The sequence below is a fragment of the Enoplosus armatus genome, chromosome 6, assembly GCF_043641665.1.
Source record: "Enoplosus armatus isolate fEnoArm2 chromosome 6, fEnoArm2.hap1, whole genome shotgun sequence".
Taxonomy (NCBI): domain Eukaryota; kingdom Metazoa; phylum Chordata; class Actinopteri; order Centrarchiformes; family Enoplosidae; genus Enoplosus; species Enoplosus armatus.
Window position 1 is genome coordinate 5904339 of NC_092185.1, and position 19091 is coordinate 5923429.

At 41.3% G+C, this 19091-nt stretch overlaps 1 protein-coding gene across 1 annotated transcript in view; it reads right to left on the bottom strand.

The window, feature by feature from the left end:
- Positions 1–7076: 7076 nt before the first annotated feature.
- The window catches only part of LOC139286470 (neuronal acetylcholine receptor subunit alpha-7), a 32637-nt gene continuing 20622 nt past the window's right edge, over positions 7077–19091 (bottom strand). The window contains exons 6-10 of the mRNA XM_070907272.1: positions 18617–18784; positions 14847–15041; positions 12111–12197; positions 10666–10775; positions 7077–7658 (exon numbers count right to left, since the gene is read on the bottom strand). Of these exons, the coding sequence (XP_070763373.1) occupies positions 7077–7658; positions 10666–10775; positions 12111–12197; positions 14847–15041; positions 18617–18784 (1142 nt within the window). The remainder of the gene's footprint in view (positions 7659–10665; positions 10776–12110; positions 12198–14846; positions 15042–18616; positions 18785–19091) is intronic.

A 19091-nucleotide genomic window follows, 5' to 3' on the forward strand; every position in this document is an offset into this window, starting at 1 on the left:
TACTGTTTCTGTAAATGGTTATTAATAAAGCAAACTTATGTGCTCATATATTTCAACGTATTCTTCAAATGTTTGATATATTTTCAATACTATGGTGGATATTTAAAAAAATATGGAGAATGCAAATGCTAAATTCTCTGTATTTTGAAATCTGCATTAATAGAAAACACTGTAAATTTTGCATTTCTATATAAATGAATAAGTTGAGTCTTTGTGTTTGTGATATTCATAACAGAGATGTGACAGACGCTAATGTTAATATTGGATTACATACTTACATGATAGCTGTAATAGATAGTAGTATAAGCAGTCATGTAAAGATAATGTGACAGATCCATTATTGATGTTTGAGTGAATATTTTAAAAAGCTGCTCACAGTAACTGGAGCTGGATTCAGAAAAGTTTGTGTTGTTTCTTCTTCTTCTTCTTCTTCTTCTTCTTCTTCTCTCTTCTTTGTCTGCATGTTGCTCTCTTCACTCTTTAAAGACTGGATGTCCACAGTGTGACTTTCAGGCTTCGCTGTGTCCTCATCTTCCTGAAAACTCACCAGAGACAACATTTTAAAGAAGAAGGTCACTGATTTTCAACCAAGACCAGTGGCAGAAGAAGTATTCAGTTCTTTTACTACTTTGAAAATTAACAATACTACAGTGTAAAAATACTCCGCTACAAGTAAAAGTCCTGCATTCTAAATCTCACCTAAACAAAAGTACAAAAGTATTGGCATCAAAACACACTTAAAGTACAGTACTCATTTTCCAGAATTACCCATTTCAGAATATATTATATTATTGTATCATAATTATTGATGCGTTCATGTGTTCATCACTTTATTGTTGCAGCTGGTAAAGGTGGAGCTCATATTTTGTATTAATAATCTGCAAAGTTACCAGTAACTAATGTCAAATAAATGTAGTGCAGTAAAAAAATACCTTTCCTTTCGAATTGTAACATGGAAGTACAAATACCTCAAAATTGTACTTAAGTACAGTACCTGAGTAAAAGTACTCTATTAAACCTTCTATTCCATCATTTACAGAATGATGCTGCAGAGAGAAAGTCCTTGATACTGAGGAACTGGGTGTTTTTCTTCATGCTGCATTCAGCGGAGTGAAATAAGCATTGACCTGCGGGGCGGCGTCGCTCTGTCCCACAGGCGTGGAGAGCCGCTCGGGTTCGGGTTCGGGTTCAGGCTCAGCCTCCGCGGCTTCCAGCCTCTCCGGCCGGGATCCTTCGCTGACGGACGCTCCGCTGCCCATCCCGACATCCGCAGACAGACACACAGAAACAAGCAGCGAGACAGACAGAGAGAGAAAGACAGGCAGACGGGCCCGGCGGTGACGTCAGCAAGACAGGTGCAATCCGACTCACCTGTCCGCGTGACAGATGCCACGTTATGTCACAACTTTTATTTGCTGATATCTGAGCTGGATCTTATACCGAAGTCAAGTTTTTGACTTTATACATAAATAAAAAGCCACCATTTCTATCTTTCTATCTAAGGATTTAAAGGTTACAGTAGAGAAACTGTTTTCCACTTACTTTAGTAGAGTCTGGTGCTTTCTAGTTTAATTATAAAATCATATTGGCTTTTGGTTTACAGACAAACTACGTCATGATTAACTTCCTTGTTTTAGCAAGATCTCATATTCATAACACTACTAGCACTTATATATTTTATTAGTACTAGGGTCCAGAGAACATCAAACAAAATCAGTGTTCAGAAAAACATACATTTTTATCCTCTTTATCTCTTAAAATGTATCTTAACAGCATTTCCACAAGTTTAATGTATAATTTGATGTATAATGTATTACTAACCTGTAACCGGTTATGTCTTTGTTACATTTGTTGGATCAAAACAGTCTGTGTGCTCGTAAAATGTTGGAGAGTCAAACAGATTTTGATGACCATAAATCTCAGCTCTTGCAGATATTGTACTTTGCAACATTTTGATGATTTTCTTAAAGGCTCAATCCTTGATAGTAAAATATTGAACTTATCCCTGATTGTGCCATTAGAGCAGCTGCCTGCACGCCTTCAACTCCTCACTAGAGGGCAGCACCAGTCTATTAATGGGCTTCAGAGCAGCATGTTCGCTCACAGAGGAGCAGACAGACAAACATTCACCTGGAACTCCAACTTGTCTCGCTGTCTCAGTTATTTTGAATAATCCATATTTCTTTGAGACTAAAGAAAATTCTTCCATTGAAAACTTTTCACTTGTGTGTGGATTACACCATCAAAATCAGATGGACACATTAACATTAACTTTACTAAGCACATCCCTGCTCCCAAGAGGATGAACCCCTCTTGATTGTAATGACCCCATGACCTCAGGACATCATTTTAATTTCATCAACCCCACAGATTAAACAGTATCATATCGTACACTGTGCCATCACAGTGGTCTCGTTGAAATTAATGAGGAGGCTGCAGCTCTAGAAAAGCTAGCACCTTGAGATTATTTATTTTGTGGATCGAACTTTAGTATGTTGCTTGTTCAATCCAACCGTTCCATATTGGGGGTGTAATGAATACTGCGGCCTCTATGGGGATGCTAGCAGGGCTTTAGTCTTGTTAAAAAGGTATCATCTTAAGTGACCATTAAAGGGTTTTTTTATTTGCTGTTTTGAGTCTGGCAGCTCTTTCCTGCTGCACAGTGCGCGATGCTTTCTCACTTGTAGTATCCAGATGCCTTGGGTTTGTCAGGAAATTCAGTTCCAGAACAAACTTCATGCCAGACAGAGGTCTGAGCAGCTGGCGAAACCCAGCAGATATATTGCATCCCGGTCTGTCTGTGCACGGAGCAGTAAAATCTTCACTGATTGCCCCTTTCAACATGAGGGGACATATTTATTTTCTTCCTGGAGGAGCTGCTGGCTGTTCTGGCAGGCGAGCGGTGGTCGAGTGTTGGGTGAATAACAGCGGGACTCATTCTGCCTCGGCTCAGCCTCCACAGCCGGCCAAATTAGAAATGACGGGCAATAAAAGAGGAAAGGAAACGAGTTTCCCCGGAGAACAATCTGGAAAATGACTCTATTCACGCTGACAGGGAGAATATTGACAGAGTCATACACTCTCTCACAGCCAATCAGCTTTTTTGTTGCATTTTATCAGGACGGTCTCAGAACATCTGCTGCTTCTCTGTCTGTCCCTCTGTCTCTTTCAGTGTCTCATTGCCAAGTCTTGGATTAATCCAGGTTTGGCACCCACAACTCCTCAAACACAAACAATACCTCTGTGTGTTTGTGTGTGGAGCTGAGAGACTTCTGCTGGGACGATGCTGGATCTGAAGCTGCGGACCTGATTACACTGATGTTTCAGATCATGCAACTTTTTTTTTTCTTTTTTCATCTGTGCACATTCCTTACATCACATAATTTATTTTCTTTTACTGGCAGGAATGTGCTTCTATAATATGGAGCTTGGTAGGTCTCAGGGGGAAAAAACAACTTGCATGACTCATTTCATGCTCCTGAATTGTTAATTCATGCGCACTGATTAACAATATACCATGTTAAACAATATTGTCTACATTTTTAACCACGCTAGCTGCATAGCTCTGGGGACGGCAATGTCGGTTCGTCCACCGCTTTGGTCCAGACAGAAATATAAGAATTACTATTGTATGAATTGCCATGAAATGTGGTTCAGACATTCGTGTCCACCGCAGGATGAATTATAATAACTTTGGTGATCCTGACTCTCCACCTAGCGCCATCATCAGGTCAAAATTTGAATGCATCCTATACGTTTTTCTCTGATTAGTGCGCGATGCTTATTTCTGTGTTGATTAGACAGCTGTTCTTGCAGGAAGCCTTTGTGGCCAAAAGAACATGCATGAACCTGCTTACGGGTCCCCATTTGGTTACCCTAATGTTAGCATTTAGCTGGAAGCACCGCTGCGCGCGATGGAGCTGCTAGCATGGCTGTAGACTCTGGTTACATGTTTAAAGGATGTCAAGGATAACGCCGTGTTGTTTATCAGGCAGAATCTAAACAAACAAAACTGCCTTAAATCCAAGCATCTCATGTGTGACCAATCTCTGGCCATCTGCACTGCAGTAGGCTATCCAGTGGTATATGTGCAGATAACTGATGGACGCTATGCAGTGAATGTGATACCAAAACATCCTGTGACTTCAGTTCCGGCTTATACAAGAACTTCACAGTAATTTAAGTGTACAAATGACTAATTTGTGAGCACAAGAGATCTGAAGGATCCACATTAGAGTCTGATGTATAAGAAAATACATTTATTTACCAACAGCAGAGTGAGCAGAAAGCAGGGTGAACGTATTAACAGCCTGACTGACTGCTCCACCTGAACAAACACATCATGAGCTGAACCAGAATCATTCAGGTTTCATCCCTGAAATCACAGCCTGGTAAGAGCTCACACTGTCTGCAAGAACAAATATAGAAATGTTTCATTTCATCTTTGTAATAGAGGCTTTTGTAATCATTTTAAATTGACATTTAAACATTTAAACTACACCAGCTTTATTCTCTTAGTTGTGTAACTTGAGGTCCCATTGAGGGCATTTTATGTAAACTGGGAAAAACTGCACAGAAGTGTAATATACAAACAAACAGTGCTCATCTAAGGTGGAAAAATGTTTTCTTTCTTTATGGTATGCTTATATTTTTGTGCATTTTCTACAGCAGCTGATACCTCAGTACATTTACATATTGTTCCAGATTTCAGTGTTGACAGAATATTTTCTTTATAGCTGGATGGAAGTGTTGATGTAGAACGTCACAGTCAGGTCAGAGAGACTCAGCTGCTGTGTGGATGAACTCCTTCTTCATTTTAAGCTAGCAATTGAGATCATATCTGAACACGACAAACACACATGTACTTATTAACATGGGTCACAGACGGGTTTCTGAATAACTTCATCAGTGAGATGCACACGCAGGTGGGGGGGGTCAAAAACAAATCAAGAGCGTATGAGGAGATGAACGAGTTGATTTTGTGCCTTAAACTGCACGATTCACAAAAATTAACGGGTGGAAAATGTTCATTGTCCCAAGAAGGAAACCTCCAGGTTAGCTCTAACTGGACTTTATGTGGTGGATGGTTTTACAGAGAACCTGGTGAGGAAGAAAGTCAGGATGTAAAGTACGACAGCTGTTACTGTTATTGTGTGTTAATGGCCGTTCGATGATGAAGTGCGGCAACGTTTGTCAGGCTCTGTGATCAATGCTTTGGCGATTAGTTTGACGTGTGTGTGATTCGGTGACAGCTGTGCAAACTGACTGGCTTTGGATGGAAAACACCTTGTTGCTCTTTAATTTCTCAGAAAACAAAAAATCAAGTCTAGAGTCTCTGTTTATGATCCCATGTGGCTGATCAATAATGTTAAATCCTGTATTGACATGAGTTTGTTGTGAGTAAAGTTTTGCCTGTTTGCACTTCAGTTATCTTTAATATGAGTTTTGCACTAATGTAACACATCTGGCACATATAGAGTGTCTAGTATATATTGAGGATTTTCATACAGTCCATCTATCAGCCTTCATGACATCCTGGAAGTAGGTTTTCTGCCCTGGGGTATCTTTGATTATTGGTAAACAGGAAAGCCATCTGTAACGGACCACAGGTAGTCTGTCTCGTTTTACACCCGAGCTGTGTGTCAGATCATCAGTGCTTTTTCAATTTACACAAAGAATAAGAGCTTCAGTTTATATTGATTTAGTCTTTGGTTAAAATGTGATATAATTGCATCACTGGACCACTGGAGGGATTATTAACTGTGGACTCTGATTGGACGTCTTGATGCAGCTGCCCTGAAATCAAAAGGTTTGCACAAAGTTCATTACACATATGTACAATTATTTACTGACCTGAAGCAGTTAAAGGAGATTACTGGTGTAAACAGACCACAAGTCTTTTCTTTTGAAGGAGGAAAGTGAGCTCTGAGACGTGCAACTGTGTTGATTGTGTGCAGACAGCAGAGAGGAAACCTGACCTGTTGACAGCAGCTTCAATAAACACTGATATTTACATCCAACGCCGAAGACGATCCCTGAACTGATTCATCACACAACCACCTGTTATCGCACGTTTACCTGATGACACCTGAGCCAGTTTCAGTCACCGTATGAAGACCATGACATGCTGGTGAAAGCGCAGAAAACTAGTGTGTGCACCTTTGAGCTTAGATTTTTGTGTTACTTGTCCTTTAAAGGGATAATCCACCAAAATGTATGAACACCTTGTATGTTCACACCACATACAAACGTTTTCTGTTCTTAACCAATAAGTTGCCTGATAATTTGACTGAACTGCTGTTTTATTTCACTTTGTTTGTCATTGTGTTCATGTTAGTCGATTTCTGCTTAATAAAGCCTGATTATCCCCCAAACAGAACAATAACAATAGGAGTGACTGGGTTGTTTAGTCTGTATATAAACGTAAAATGTAGAAATGATTTTATCAATGTAGCTCCCTCTAAAACCACAAATTGTTGTTTTTACATTTCTGTTTGTGTTTTGCGAGTCTTGCACAGCTAGACCTATCTCCACACTGGGTTTTAGCGCTGTGCCAGTGCTGGAGAAAGTTCTGGCTCAACCCATTATCATTCTGGGATGTTTAGAGTGAGTTTGGAGCTCAGAGAGGCACCGATCTGCTCCATGTAACTCAGCAAGAAAGGGAATAAGCGTATTTCCCAAAATGTATTCCTTTAACCCAGCCTTCACCGCTCTGACTGGCTCGGTTGCTTTTCCAACATCAATGAGAACAACACCAAACACAAGTGAATCAATTTGAGATGTGGGGAGCGATTCGGAGGACTGGAACCAGAGCAGCAGATATGTACGACAGCACGCCAAGCTGATCCAAGCCTGCAGTGAGTTTACTGAACCTTTTTTAAAAATGAAACTACATATTTGTGAGGTGAAGATTTACGTCTTCTGTAGGAAGCAATGGACTAGGAGCTGAGGTCACAGACAGGAAGTCAGAAAGCATTGAGAGACGGACTAACACGTTGTTGGTTTGGGTCTGCACGTTGACTTGGATTTGTTGACAATAATAAGAAGAATCCCTGAATATCAGGGTCTCCTCCTCCTCAGCTAAAGAAATCTTTGGAAATGGCCTCCACAAAGTTGGGAGCTGACATGAGGATGCCGATGGTGCACAGGATGGTGAAGAGCGAGAACGCAACCAGACACAAGCGGTCGATCACGGCGGCAGCGAACTTCCACTCGCTGCAGACCGTCTCCTCCTCGTCCTGGCCGCGGAAACGGCTGGCGATGTATCTCACCTCCTCCAGGATCTGGTTCAGCTCTGCCTCCAGGGTCGTGCCCCCTACTGCTCCTCCTCCTCCTCTTCCTCCAGCTCCGGCCCCTGCTCTCAGCACGTCCTCCTCCCCGCCCACGCCGCCTCCCACCAGCCGTGAACAGAGGAGCTCAGGTTCGGTCGGCGAGCCGTAGTGAAACCCCTCCATGCCCCGGAAGCCGACATACAGGAGGTTGCCGTTGGTTACCTGCGGGTGATGTCGCAGAGACCCCTGGCTGACGCTGAGCTCCAGGCTGGACAGGCTGCCGCGCTGACGCTTGGCGGCGTTGTGGCACGCCAGACGGACCTTCGCCTCGCCAGGACGCCGCATCCGCAGGAACCAGGCGCACCAGTTCAACAGAATCACACGAGTCTGAAGAAGAGGAGGGAGGAGAAGATTTTTTAAAAATTATTATTTATTTATTTTTATTTTATTACTCTATTAAAAACTATAAAATCCCAAACATTGTTTCCATGACAATAAATATAGCTGTAATGTTAAGTCCTTCACCCGTTGAGTCTCACAGCAGATGAGTTCAAAATCCTAATTTTGCTTTTTAAGTCTCAAGTCCAAGATTCAAGTCCTATGGAGTCTGCAGCTGTAGTATCCACCATTATGGATCAAACTGGACTGACAAGCAAAAGATTGTGCACGTTAATTCACCGTATAGTTGTAAGAAGACTGAAGGAAAAAGATGAAAGATGTAGTAAGCTATTAACAGCAATATGCTTTGGACCTGGTTGCTGAAGAAGAAGAAGAAGAAGAAGAAGAAGAAGAAGAAGAGAGTACTTATCTGAAAGTTGACTTTACAAAATGCAAAGTCAATAATTTTTACATAAAAACAAGTTGATTAAAATTCATTTATGCAAAAACGTGTTTATGCGGAAAAAATGTGCATGTACATGAGAGATATGAGCTCATGTGTGACATGTGTGTGTGTGTGTGTGTGTGTGTGTGTGTGTGTGTGCTGCAGGAGTACACAGATATAAATAGAGCATGAATAAAGTGGATCTCTGGCTGCTCAGCTCTCTGAGGAAATCTTCTCCTTCAGTCCAATATTTCACTTCACACTCAGCTCATTGAATATTTAGCCGTCAAACTCAAACTCTTCGCTGTTGACTGTCTGAGAGTCTGAACATCCTTCAGACCACCAACACGTTCACTTCAGTCTGGTCACTTCTGACTCGTCTGGAGGGACTAAAAGATTAAGTTCACCAACTTTTCATTTTCCATTATGTTCCTTTTCATTGTATTCGCCTTTCTTTCTTTTTTTGTGAACTTAAATTTAATTGATTTTCTCTCCTTTTGCTTTTAAGTGTACTTAAGCAGTTTCCTTTCACTTTGCTATCCTTTACCCTTTCTTTCCTTTTCTTTGTAGTGTACTTAGATTATATTTATTTTACTTTCCTTTTATTTCCCCTCGATTCTTTTCTTTTTAGTGTACTTGTATTTCCATCCCTTCTTCCACTTCCTTCTATCTTTCGCTTTCTTATCCGTTTCTTTTTTCCTCTCCTTTTCCTTCCACAGACGCACTGAACCCTCGCTGGCTGTCCTACAGTGAGGAATTGTTGTAATTAGCTCAATTGTCAAAGCTACATAAAACAAACTGAGAGTCTCTCCTCGCTCAAACCTACTGAGGTCCCACAGTAAGAAAATTATCATTCCAGTTACTAAAATGTTGAACATGAGACTCTCTGCAGAGTGAATGAGTCTGTACAGAACGAGTTGTCCCGTCAGGAATAATAATAATAATGCAACATATTAAACATCAGCTCTCTTCTCTCTCAGCTGTTGAGTCTTTGTACTGCCTGAATACTAACAGAGCTGCGTTTCATCTCAAACCAATAAAATACTGAAATATGAAATATGTTTCTACAAAGACGAAAATCTGAAACGTTAAATGTTGTCGAAACACAAGCAGCCGTAAAATAACTTAAATACTACAGAAGATACAGTCTAAAACTGATTACATTATGATTTCAATCAGGAACTGATCAAAGAATAAGTAAATAAGATTACTGATCTAAAAAGACATTCGATGGCAACTTTCAACACTATTTCATAGCTGGTGCCACGGACACATTTTGGGTCAGTGCAATAAAAGTATTGACGTTTGATATTTACTAAAGATTGTGTCTTCCATACTGATTCGTTTGGCCTCATGTAAGAACATTTTCGTATAATCCTAAACTTCTCTTTTCAGCCTGATGAATGCCACCTGTTCATGAGCTCCTGTCCTAAAAGGCTGCCTGTTCCGTTCTGTTTGTGGGCAAATTTCATTCTCAAAAATGTTCCCAATGAGGGAAAAGAAGAATTCCTGCTGTCAGAAATCAGCAGACGAAAACAACAAATCAAGTTCAGCAGAGTCAGTAGTCGTAGCAGAAGACCCGAAACAATTGGAAAATATTAATGTTACAGCTGCCAACGACGTCTCATCAGAGCGGCACTGTACTGTGAATATTTTGACATCTGCAGTTAGTTATATACATTTTATTCTTGTTCATATTGATATCTTATTAAAAGGCCAAATTCACTCAGATGTATGATTCTTAAGCCAAACGAGTGTGTACGAATGTGTTATTATAGGTCAATTTGAGACTTTATTGGTCCTCAGGGGGAAATTCACAAGCTACCCAGCAGTGTATAAAGTCATTAAAATGATCTGCAACATTAAAGTGACAAACACATTAATGCATCAATAATTATAATCCAATAATATGATATATATATATATATTATTCTACATAATTAATACTTTCACTTTTGCTGCTTTAAATAAAGTTAGATTCTAATACTTTTGGACTTTTACTTGTGACAGTGTAGAAAGACTCAGATTCAAATGTGTGTCAGATCGTTGAAACATCGTCTGCTGGCTGAATGAGACAGATTTGTCCTTTCAGCCTCACAGCTTCACCTTCATGGCTCAACCGTCAGCCCTCCTCTTCCTCAGCGGGAACATTCACATTCATGACACACATCAGAGCGGGGCAGCCACCTAACTCTGACACTGACACACACACACACACACACACACACACACACACACACACACACACACACACACACACACAGCTGAGGTAGGAGCTCTGACCTTCAAAATAAATTCCACCATAATGGAATTTCTCTTGTTCAGATTCCCACAGGAGAGAGAGAGTGTGTGTGTGTGTGTGTGTGTGTGTGTGTGTGTGTGTGTGTGTGTGTTTGACTGACAACAACAAGATGTGTAAGGCACTTCTCTTTAAGCTCCAGGTTGCCGTAAAATAAATAAACGGGATGAAGACATTAACGTCCAATCAGCTCTCAGAGCACACACTGTAGCAACAGGCTCAAAGCAGTGAAGAGGAGGGGAGGAGGAGGAGGAAGAGGAGGAATGACTGACCCATTGTGGCATGTGTCCTCCGTCGGGGTCGTGGTGATGATACTGCAGGACCAGAACTGTAGCGATGACCGACAGACCCACGATCACCATGGTGGTCGCAAAGTACTGAGCTGAAACACAAAGGTCAAAGGTCGGTTTACAGTTACTCTAGAGAGAGACATGCAACAATTAGGATTTGAACCTGGGCCACTGCAGGTAGGACTCAGCCTTGATACATACACGCTCCACCAGGTGAGCTAGTGGGGGCCCCACTTTTTTAATGCGGAGGAAGTTTCAATGCTGCTCAGTGTTTATGTTTGGGACGATTTTACTTGTTTGCAGTCCTTCAAGGAGTTGGACAGAAGGCTGATATGAGCTTCGAGTGTTCAGTGACAGACTGGACCAGGATGTGGGGACTCGAGGAAGGGACTAGCGCCCAACAAAAGAGGAGGAAAACTGTTTCTCGTAACTCAAAAGTTGTTCTATTTACATGTTGTGTCTTCTTCTGGCTGCTGCATCTGTCCAGGGCTGCAGGTTCGCTGGCAAAGGTCAGAAAATGAAACGATGTCCAGACTGTAGGCTGACAGCCCTATTTGTATATTAGAGGATGTGACGTGTGGGCAGAGGCAGAAGACGTACTCAGATCTCATGCTTAAGTAAAAGTAGTAATACCAAAGTGTAGAAATACTCTGTTACATGTTACAAGTCCTGCATTCAAATTATTACTAAAGTAAAAGTGCCAAAGTATCAAAATGTTCCAGTACCAAAAGTAAAAGTAGTCATTTCAGAATAATATAGATTATATTACTGGATTATAATTATTGATTCATTAATGTGTTCATTACGTTAATGTTGCAGCTGGTAAATGTGGAGCTTATTTCAACTACTTTATGTTTTATCATAATCTATAATATTACATCAAAATGTATTTGTTGATTATATGTTGAATTAATAATCTGAATCTGTGAAGTAACTAGTGATGTGTATTATTTGTATATCGCCTACATCTGGGGAATGAAGAAGAAATTGACAACACTAGTAACTAAAGTTATCAAATAAATGTAGCGGAGTATAAGCATAAAGTAGCAGAAGTAAAATACAAGTACCCCAAAATTGTACTTAAGTACAGTACTTGAGTACATGTATTAGTCACTTGGCTTTTGAGTTGTTAGCAGGCATCTTTGATGGAGCTGAGTAACAGAATATAATGTGAGGAACAACACAACTGACCTCACTTGAAGAAGAAGCCTATGTGATTACTTGATCAATGATAAAAGAGTGATTGATTCCATTTTCCACTGTCCTCCAGAACATATGTTCACTTATTTCCCTTTAAAAATCATCCAAAGATGGTAAAACTTTCATCCCACTTTGTTTACATAAAGAAGCGCGAGAGATAACTCTGATGACGGAGGGATGAAGGAGGACGAGCATGATGAAGCGATGAAGCTCTACGCGAGTCTCACCTATGAGAGGAACGGAGTCAGACGTCGCCGGCATGATCTCAGCTACCAGCAGCATGAAGACAGTCAGAGAGAGCAACACTGTGATACCTGCAGACAGAGGAAGTAATCATGTAAGAGTGTCACGAGCCCCTGTTATCACACCATGCTGTTTACTTTCCATAAAGTTTTCTTCAGTGAATTACAGCGGCAACAAAATGTTGTGTTTGAGTCCTCCAGTTCTACATGTTGGCAGCAGTGACTGTGAACAGCTGCTGAGCTCAGGATTGGAGAAAGTTGGAGGAGGTATCGGCGAAAAGAAAGATATGAGATAAAAGAATGTTTATTCTAGAATGGAGGGATGAATCCCCTGGACTGAGCATGATGATATGAGTTTGTGTGCTGTGTTGCCAAATCCTGTGGAAGTTATAGAGGAGGAGATTTTACGGGCACCAGCGACTACTGAGCAGTCTCTACATCCCTCCCTTAAAAAAAAGAGAGTTTAGCAAACTAAACTTCACAGACAGTGAGGTGTGTGGATCGTCCTGAGTGTGTGAGGATGTTTTTTGGATTGTTTTTTCTTGTTATGGAGCAGAGGCAGGCAAAACCAAAATGACATGACTGCATGGCAAGAAAACAACACTAATTGAGACTCAAGTCGGCCACAAAACTGAGGACTCAGGACTTGATTTGTCTCATACAGCTGTGTATCGTTTGTACGTTTTTAGTGCCAATGCGATGCCCGAGCTTCAGTACTGATACCAAAACAACATATTTTATGTATTACTTTTTTCAACAAACCTATTTTTTCATCTAACAAAAGAAGGCAAAGTTCTTAAATGTTAAATGTGTCTCAATACAAGCAGACGTGCAGGAACGTAAAACAAAAAAAAAGGTAGTCTAAAAATGTTCAAATTCTGTTTTATTTGGGAACAAAGGTTTACAAGAAGTAAAATAAACCTCATTACAGATCTGACCCGACATTCGAAGCCAGTTCTATTGTATCTATTGACGCAATTCAGTCTGCATCAGAAAAGTATTGAGGTTTTATTCCCAGCGTGGCAGCGTTGGCAGGCAGCTGCCCAACACCCGCCCATGTAGCTATTAGTTGGTGGTAATTTGATTTACTCTAAATGTGTTTGGTTATAATGCTGGGGAAAAAAAGTCAGTGAAAAATGTCAATTGTTCAGGCATCTGATCAGGATCCTCCTGGGTACCTTCCTTTGGAGGTTTTCCAGACACTTCCAACTGTTAGGAGACCCCCGGGGTACCTGATCAGACTTCACTGGACCAGCTCTCACATCTGCAGTATCTCTCCGCCTCTGTGGTTGTTATTACCAGTTAGTGAAAACCAGTTGTCCAGTGTTGCCAGTTGTAGAGAGTTTTTGCAGTTAATATTCCAAATTTTTACACTTAAATCTGGGTAAACCTCCAGTAAGGTCACAATAAGCTTTAATTCTGTGACCTTCAACATTACGACCGTCTGCGGGGGGGGGGGGGGGGGGGGGGGAGAGGTCAAAGGTCAGATTTACACACCACTTCTCTGCCTCCTAAAGCTTCCTAATGAAAGGAACTGGATCAATGAAAACAACAAAACCAAGAAGCTCATTAACACACACACACACAAAGGGAAGCTAACTGAACACCATCTTTAAAAGTGTGTCATAAAACCTGTTTACAGACTTTCTATTGTTTAGTTTTCGCCTGTGGGATGTGTCTCTTATTTAGTCTTGTCATTTTCATTTAACATATTTCACATATACTTCTGAGTATTTATCTTCTCCTTATACAGTGTCTTTTATTATATACTCAATCTCTCTAAAGTCCGCTGTTACATAACGTGTCCTGTTGAATCTGCTGGCTCATTAACAGTCACTCGGCTGAACGTGGAGAGGTGAAGACTGATCGCCCCGCTGACATTCAGGTTTGACTGAGTGTGTAAATTAAATTTCCAGTGTACTCTGATCTGATCTCAGCGGCAGCTTTAACTTCCTGTTTCAGGATGTTTTATGGCTTATGAGTATCGACTCAGAGCCATCAGTCATCTGAGGGCGCAGCAGAGGAAACCGAAATACGTCCTGCAGCCGTCCGACAGACCAAACGCAGTTTGGAGTTTTAAAGGGTCAGCTGTCTGTCTGTCTGTCTGTCTCAGAGACAGATATTTCAAGACCTTGACAAATAAAACCAAAACTATCTGCGTGGATAGATACTACCTCAGACAGAAGAAAATAAATATGCCTCCTACAATTGAACTTATTGTTAAGACATTTCAGTAATGTTGGTTTTTTGTGAAATACTGGATCATTTTTACCTCTTCAGACTCTAAAAATCATTCAAACTGTAGAAATCGCTCCTTCCTTGACGCGCCGTCAGCTCATCCTGCACAACATGACACCTTCTGACAGCAGGTCACAAGTTGACTTTGCTTTGTTTTGAAGGGTCATAAAAAGGTTGGAGACCGCTGGTTTAAAGGGTCTAATCCAACCTCACTCTGTACAAGTTGTTGGTAGTAACATTCAAGTGATAAAGTGTTTTTTTTTCCGACTGGTTAGAAGAAGGAAGAAGAAGCAGAAACAATTTTTCTATTTTGGAACACGACCTGAGAGGAAACTGACTCGGTCTGTGAACGGCTGGCAGCTACAAACTTTTGACCTTACTCACATCGATTGAGAATACAGCAAGCGTGGTGAACGCTAGTCAGCATCATTACAATTTTACACACACACACACACACACACACACACACACACACTCACTCACCCAGGGAGATCTTCTCTCCGGAGTCAGCGGGCAGCAGGAAGACGAGGAGTGCAAGGGTGGAGATGAGGACGCAGGGAATGAGGAGGTTGAGTCCGTAGTAGAGCGTCCTCCTCCTCATCACCACGGTGAAGGTCACGTCAGGGTACGGCTCCTTACAGCAGTCGTAGAAGCGCTCGTTCCTCCGTCCAGGAACCTCTGCCAAAACACCAACACCGTGTCTGACCTCCAGAGTCACATGTGAACCTCTGACACACAGAGGTTTGTGGAGGTGGAGTAAATTATCTCTGGGCTAAAATCAAAATCAGTCTTTTAAAACAGGAAATGTTTCTCCTTCTAAAAACTTGATATGTTGATAAAAACAAGAAAAAGATCCAGCTATAACACAATCATATATAAAGGCTGATCAATCATTTTTCCTTTCTTTCCTTTATTTTGCTCTGATTTTCTGCCTGTGCTGTAAATAAATGAATAAATGAAAGAATAAAATGAGCGCAGCGTCGTAGCTAAGATCAGCTTCTCAATACTTGGCTTTACTGTATCAGGAGGATCAGAGACGTGTCTCGAACTAGTTAGTGATTCATAAACCAGTAGCAGTGTTTTAAAATAGGTTCTGTCACAGATTAGAAGCAGTGCAGAGATCAGAGAACTTGAGCGATGTTCAACTTTCTTAGTCTTTAATGAGACGGAGGAGGCAGTTTGAAGGCAGGCTGAGAGTTTGAGAAAAAAGCCCGTCACAGAAGCAGAACCTACAGGAGATAAAGGCCCCCGTTCGTTTATCGAAATGTAATCTCTCTTCTCCTAAATTATTCAAAACTAAAACTTGCATTAACGTGTAGGTTAGGGAGGAATTGTCTTGCTCCTGTCACATGAGCTGCTCGACCTGCAGGAAAAAGGAGAGGTAATTTATTCCTCCACAGGAGAGGTGTTTAAACAGGAAGTCAAATCCTCCCCCGCTGCTGCAGCTGAGGACGGCTGACAGTAATGAGTTTTATTACTGGAATAATAATCTGTTGCCATAATGTACGTGCCAGTGATAGGTTAATAAATAATATCCACAACATGATGAATTCAAATAGGCACACATGGTGACCGGATCATAAGCGCATGACTCCCTTTTCCATCATCTGTCATTATTCCATCTATTGTCTGGATGCTGTGACCTTTGACCCCTCAGCTCATCACCTCTGTAATACTCACTGGATAAGACACTCATGCAAGTATCTAGAATAAACCTACAGTTTAAAAAAAGTATCAACAAGACATAAACACAGCACAAGTGTTGACAGCTGACCAGTAGTCAGCTTAAAAATGTTAATTCTGGGCTTGAGGCTGGTGCTAGAGGAAAGTTCATACGGTGAAAACTCTTTAGCTTTTAGGAGGTTGATCATGGAAATTGCGTATTCGCTACTGTTTATTTTGATGGAGATGATGACATTCAGTAATTCAAGTTGTTACATGTAATAGTATGAATGTATTCATCACAAAAGTATGCCATTAAATGTGTTTCTGTGATGTTAACATCAGAATTTCAGTCATCATTCAGTGTCACTACCTCTTACACTCATCTCTCTGAACAAGTCATACATTAATTAGCAAACTAGCTTTGTCAGTAGGTTCTTATTATCTTCCTTTTGTTGTGCTTTATTGTGTGTTTTGTATTTTATTGGTTTGGTTGTGCACTGTATAGACCATACACATTTTAACTCTGCAGGTGTGGGCGAGGGATATTGGAGGTTATGCGGTAATTAAATAATTAAATAAATAAAACCTCTATCAACAAAGCTGAAGATTGACTGATACAACCAATCCAAATTAAACACAGACGTGCAGATCTTTCTTCTTACAGCAGAGAAAAACGCAGCGGTGACTAAAAACAGAACAGACTCTACACTGTTTGACCACTTCAACTTAGACTGTTGGTAGTCAATGAGCCGTCTCCTGAACGTCCACTTTCTGCTTATTTTACTGATAAATTACTGGAAGAAGTGGCAGATAAAAAAAATCCCTGGTTCTATTTTATCCCTCTGCATTCAAGTGCAGCATGCCTGGCTGCCTTTCATTTGCCTGTACATTGCTACATTGCTCACTACATTGGTTTTAATCTCCGCTATAGGTGATGGAGGGGAGGGGCAGAGGGGTAAATGGGAAACATGCTGCTGAGATTTTCAATTAAATTCCCTCTGAACGGCCCATTGGCTGAACTGCGTCTCTGGAGGAGGCTCGCTTTCATTCTCTGCTATCTTCTCTTTCCATTCATACTCTCTCTCTCATCAGCTGCTGCAAACTGAGGAGCTTCAGCTCCCCTGAGACCGAAGAGTCCGTCCTCTACTGGACCTCTGGTCTGCAGGCTGCGGGGCGACCTGCAGAGGATTTGCTCTGTGATACTGAACTGTGTGTTAACGCTGCACACTGACATCAACTATGTGCTGCAGACCTAGCCTGACTCTGTCGATGGTTGAATATGAGACTAAATAACTTAGTTAGTTAGTGTGTGTGTCGGCTGTCAGATGCTGTTTGTCACGTCTCTTCCACCTGAGTCTTTCCTGTTATTTGCTTTGTGCCTCATTGCGCTCATTTCAAAAAGTCAGGGGGGTCGGCATGGTTACTTTCTCACTCGTTTTTCTGACTTTAGTGGATTTGATGAATGACATTAATTTGATTCAGCTTAATGAGGATGAAGATACACAAGATAATAACTTGTAAATCTCCAGAGCTTGGCATGTAATCCTGTGAGGACACATATGCATGAACAGTAGAATATGAAGTAGACGTGTGCGTGATCAGACAGCTTTATGACTTTATTAAAGCAATAAACTGCGTGTCGTCTGTTCAGGAGGCCACAGGTCTCTGCCTCGCAGCATCACATGATAAAATCAAAGCGGTAAAAGAAATTAGAGCTGAAGTTTGACAAATAAATGTCACTCATTGGTCATGCTTTGTTGCGTGATCTGGTATTTGTGAGCGGCTGATGTCCCGCAGGCGGCGGCGCTCCCATCAGCCTTCAGGATCACTGAGCTGCTCGCAGCTGCTCGCCCTGCAGCAGCAGGAGGATTTAATTACCAGCAGATTAATGCTGGATGGGATCGCTGATATGAAACCCTCCGCTCCGGGTTGGGCTGCCTCTGAGCTGCTCGCTGCTCTGAGGTTTAACGGCCGAGTCTGCAGGCCGCCTTGTTCAGCTCTAACATTTACACACTGTCGCTGTCAGGGAGAAAACTCCTAAATGTAAGCTTTCAGGAACTAATTAAAACAACTTGTTTGTTTTGTCGTCTCAGTCGGGGATCTCACCGTGAAACAAGCTTCCTAAAGTTTCTTCAGACATCTGGTTGATAGGGAATTATTTAGACCATCTCTTGTCCTCATATACATACGGCTATGTATGTTTCCCTCTGCTGTTTGTCCCTTTTCCTCTGCTGTCCTCTCTAGCTCTGTCCAGCTGTGCAACATCTGATTCCTCAAGGAGGTGCACCTGGCCTGGGAATGAAGCTCTTCAAAGAGTGGAGGCTGTTAGAGCAGCAGATTAATGCCGATGCATCTGAATCACATGTTTTGGCCATGTAGTGTACTGTACGTCATACTTTGTAGTTGATCCATTTTAAGCTCCTGTTTTTAACCGAGGTGTTTAATAACACGTGTGACAAACCCTTCAGAGGCACAGTGGAATCAACGAAACCAAACTTGTGTCCCATTTTACAAAGTTGCAACAGGCCAGGGTGACAAAAACAAACCACTTTCTAATAAAAAACAACTTCTTTAAGAAGTGCTCTTACCCACGAGGTCCCACTCTCCGTTGGCGATGTATCCGGTGATATCAGCCTCGATCATCTGCAGGTCCAGGGACCAGCCGCCGTACGTCCATGAGCCGAACTTCAAGTCGCAGCGCTGCACATCAAACGGAAACCAGCGAACATCGATGTAACAGGTGCTCTTAAATATTCCTGAAATAAAGACGGTGGAAGAGTGAAAAATGAAACACAACCTGTGTGGAGGAGATAAAGAAATACAAACAAAGCAAAAACAAGATCAAAAACCTCAGAATAAGATGCAAAAGAAGCTGGAAATAGTGTTTGATTGAGTGTTGGCAGGAGATCAATATCAAATCAAAGCAAAAACTAATAACTGAAAAAAGTAAAGAGGTAAAAAAAAAATAGACAAAATATAGAAAAACACCCAGGAGGAATTCATGAAAAAGATAAACCCCCCAAAGTTGAAAGAAAATAAATTACAGACAACAGAGAAAAAGAT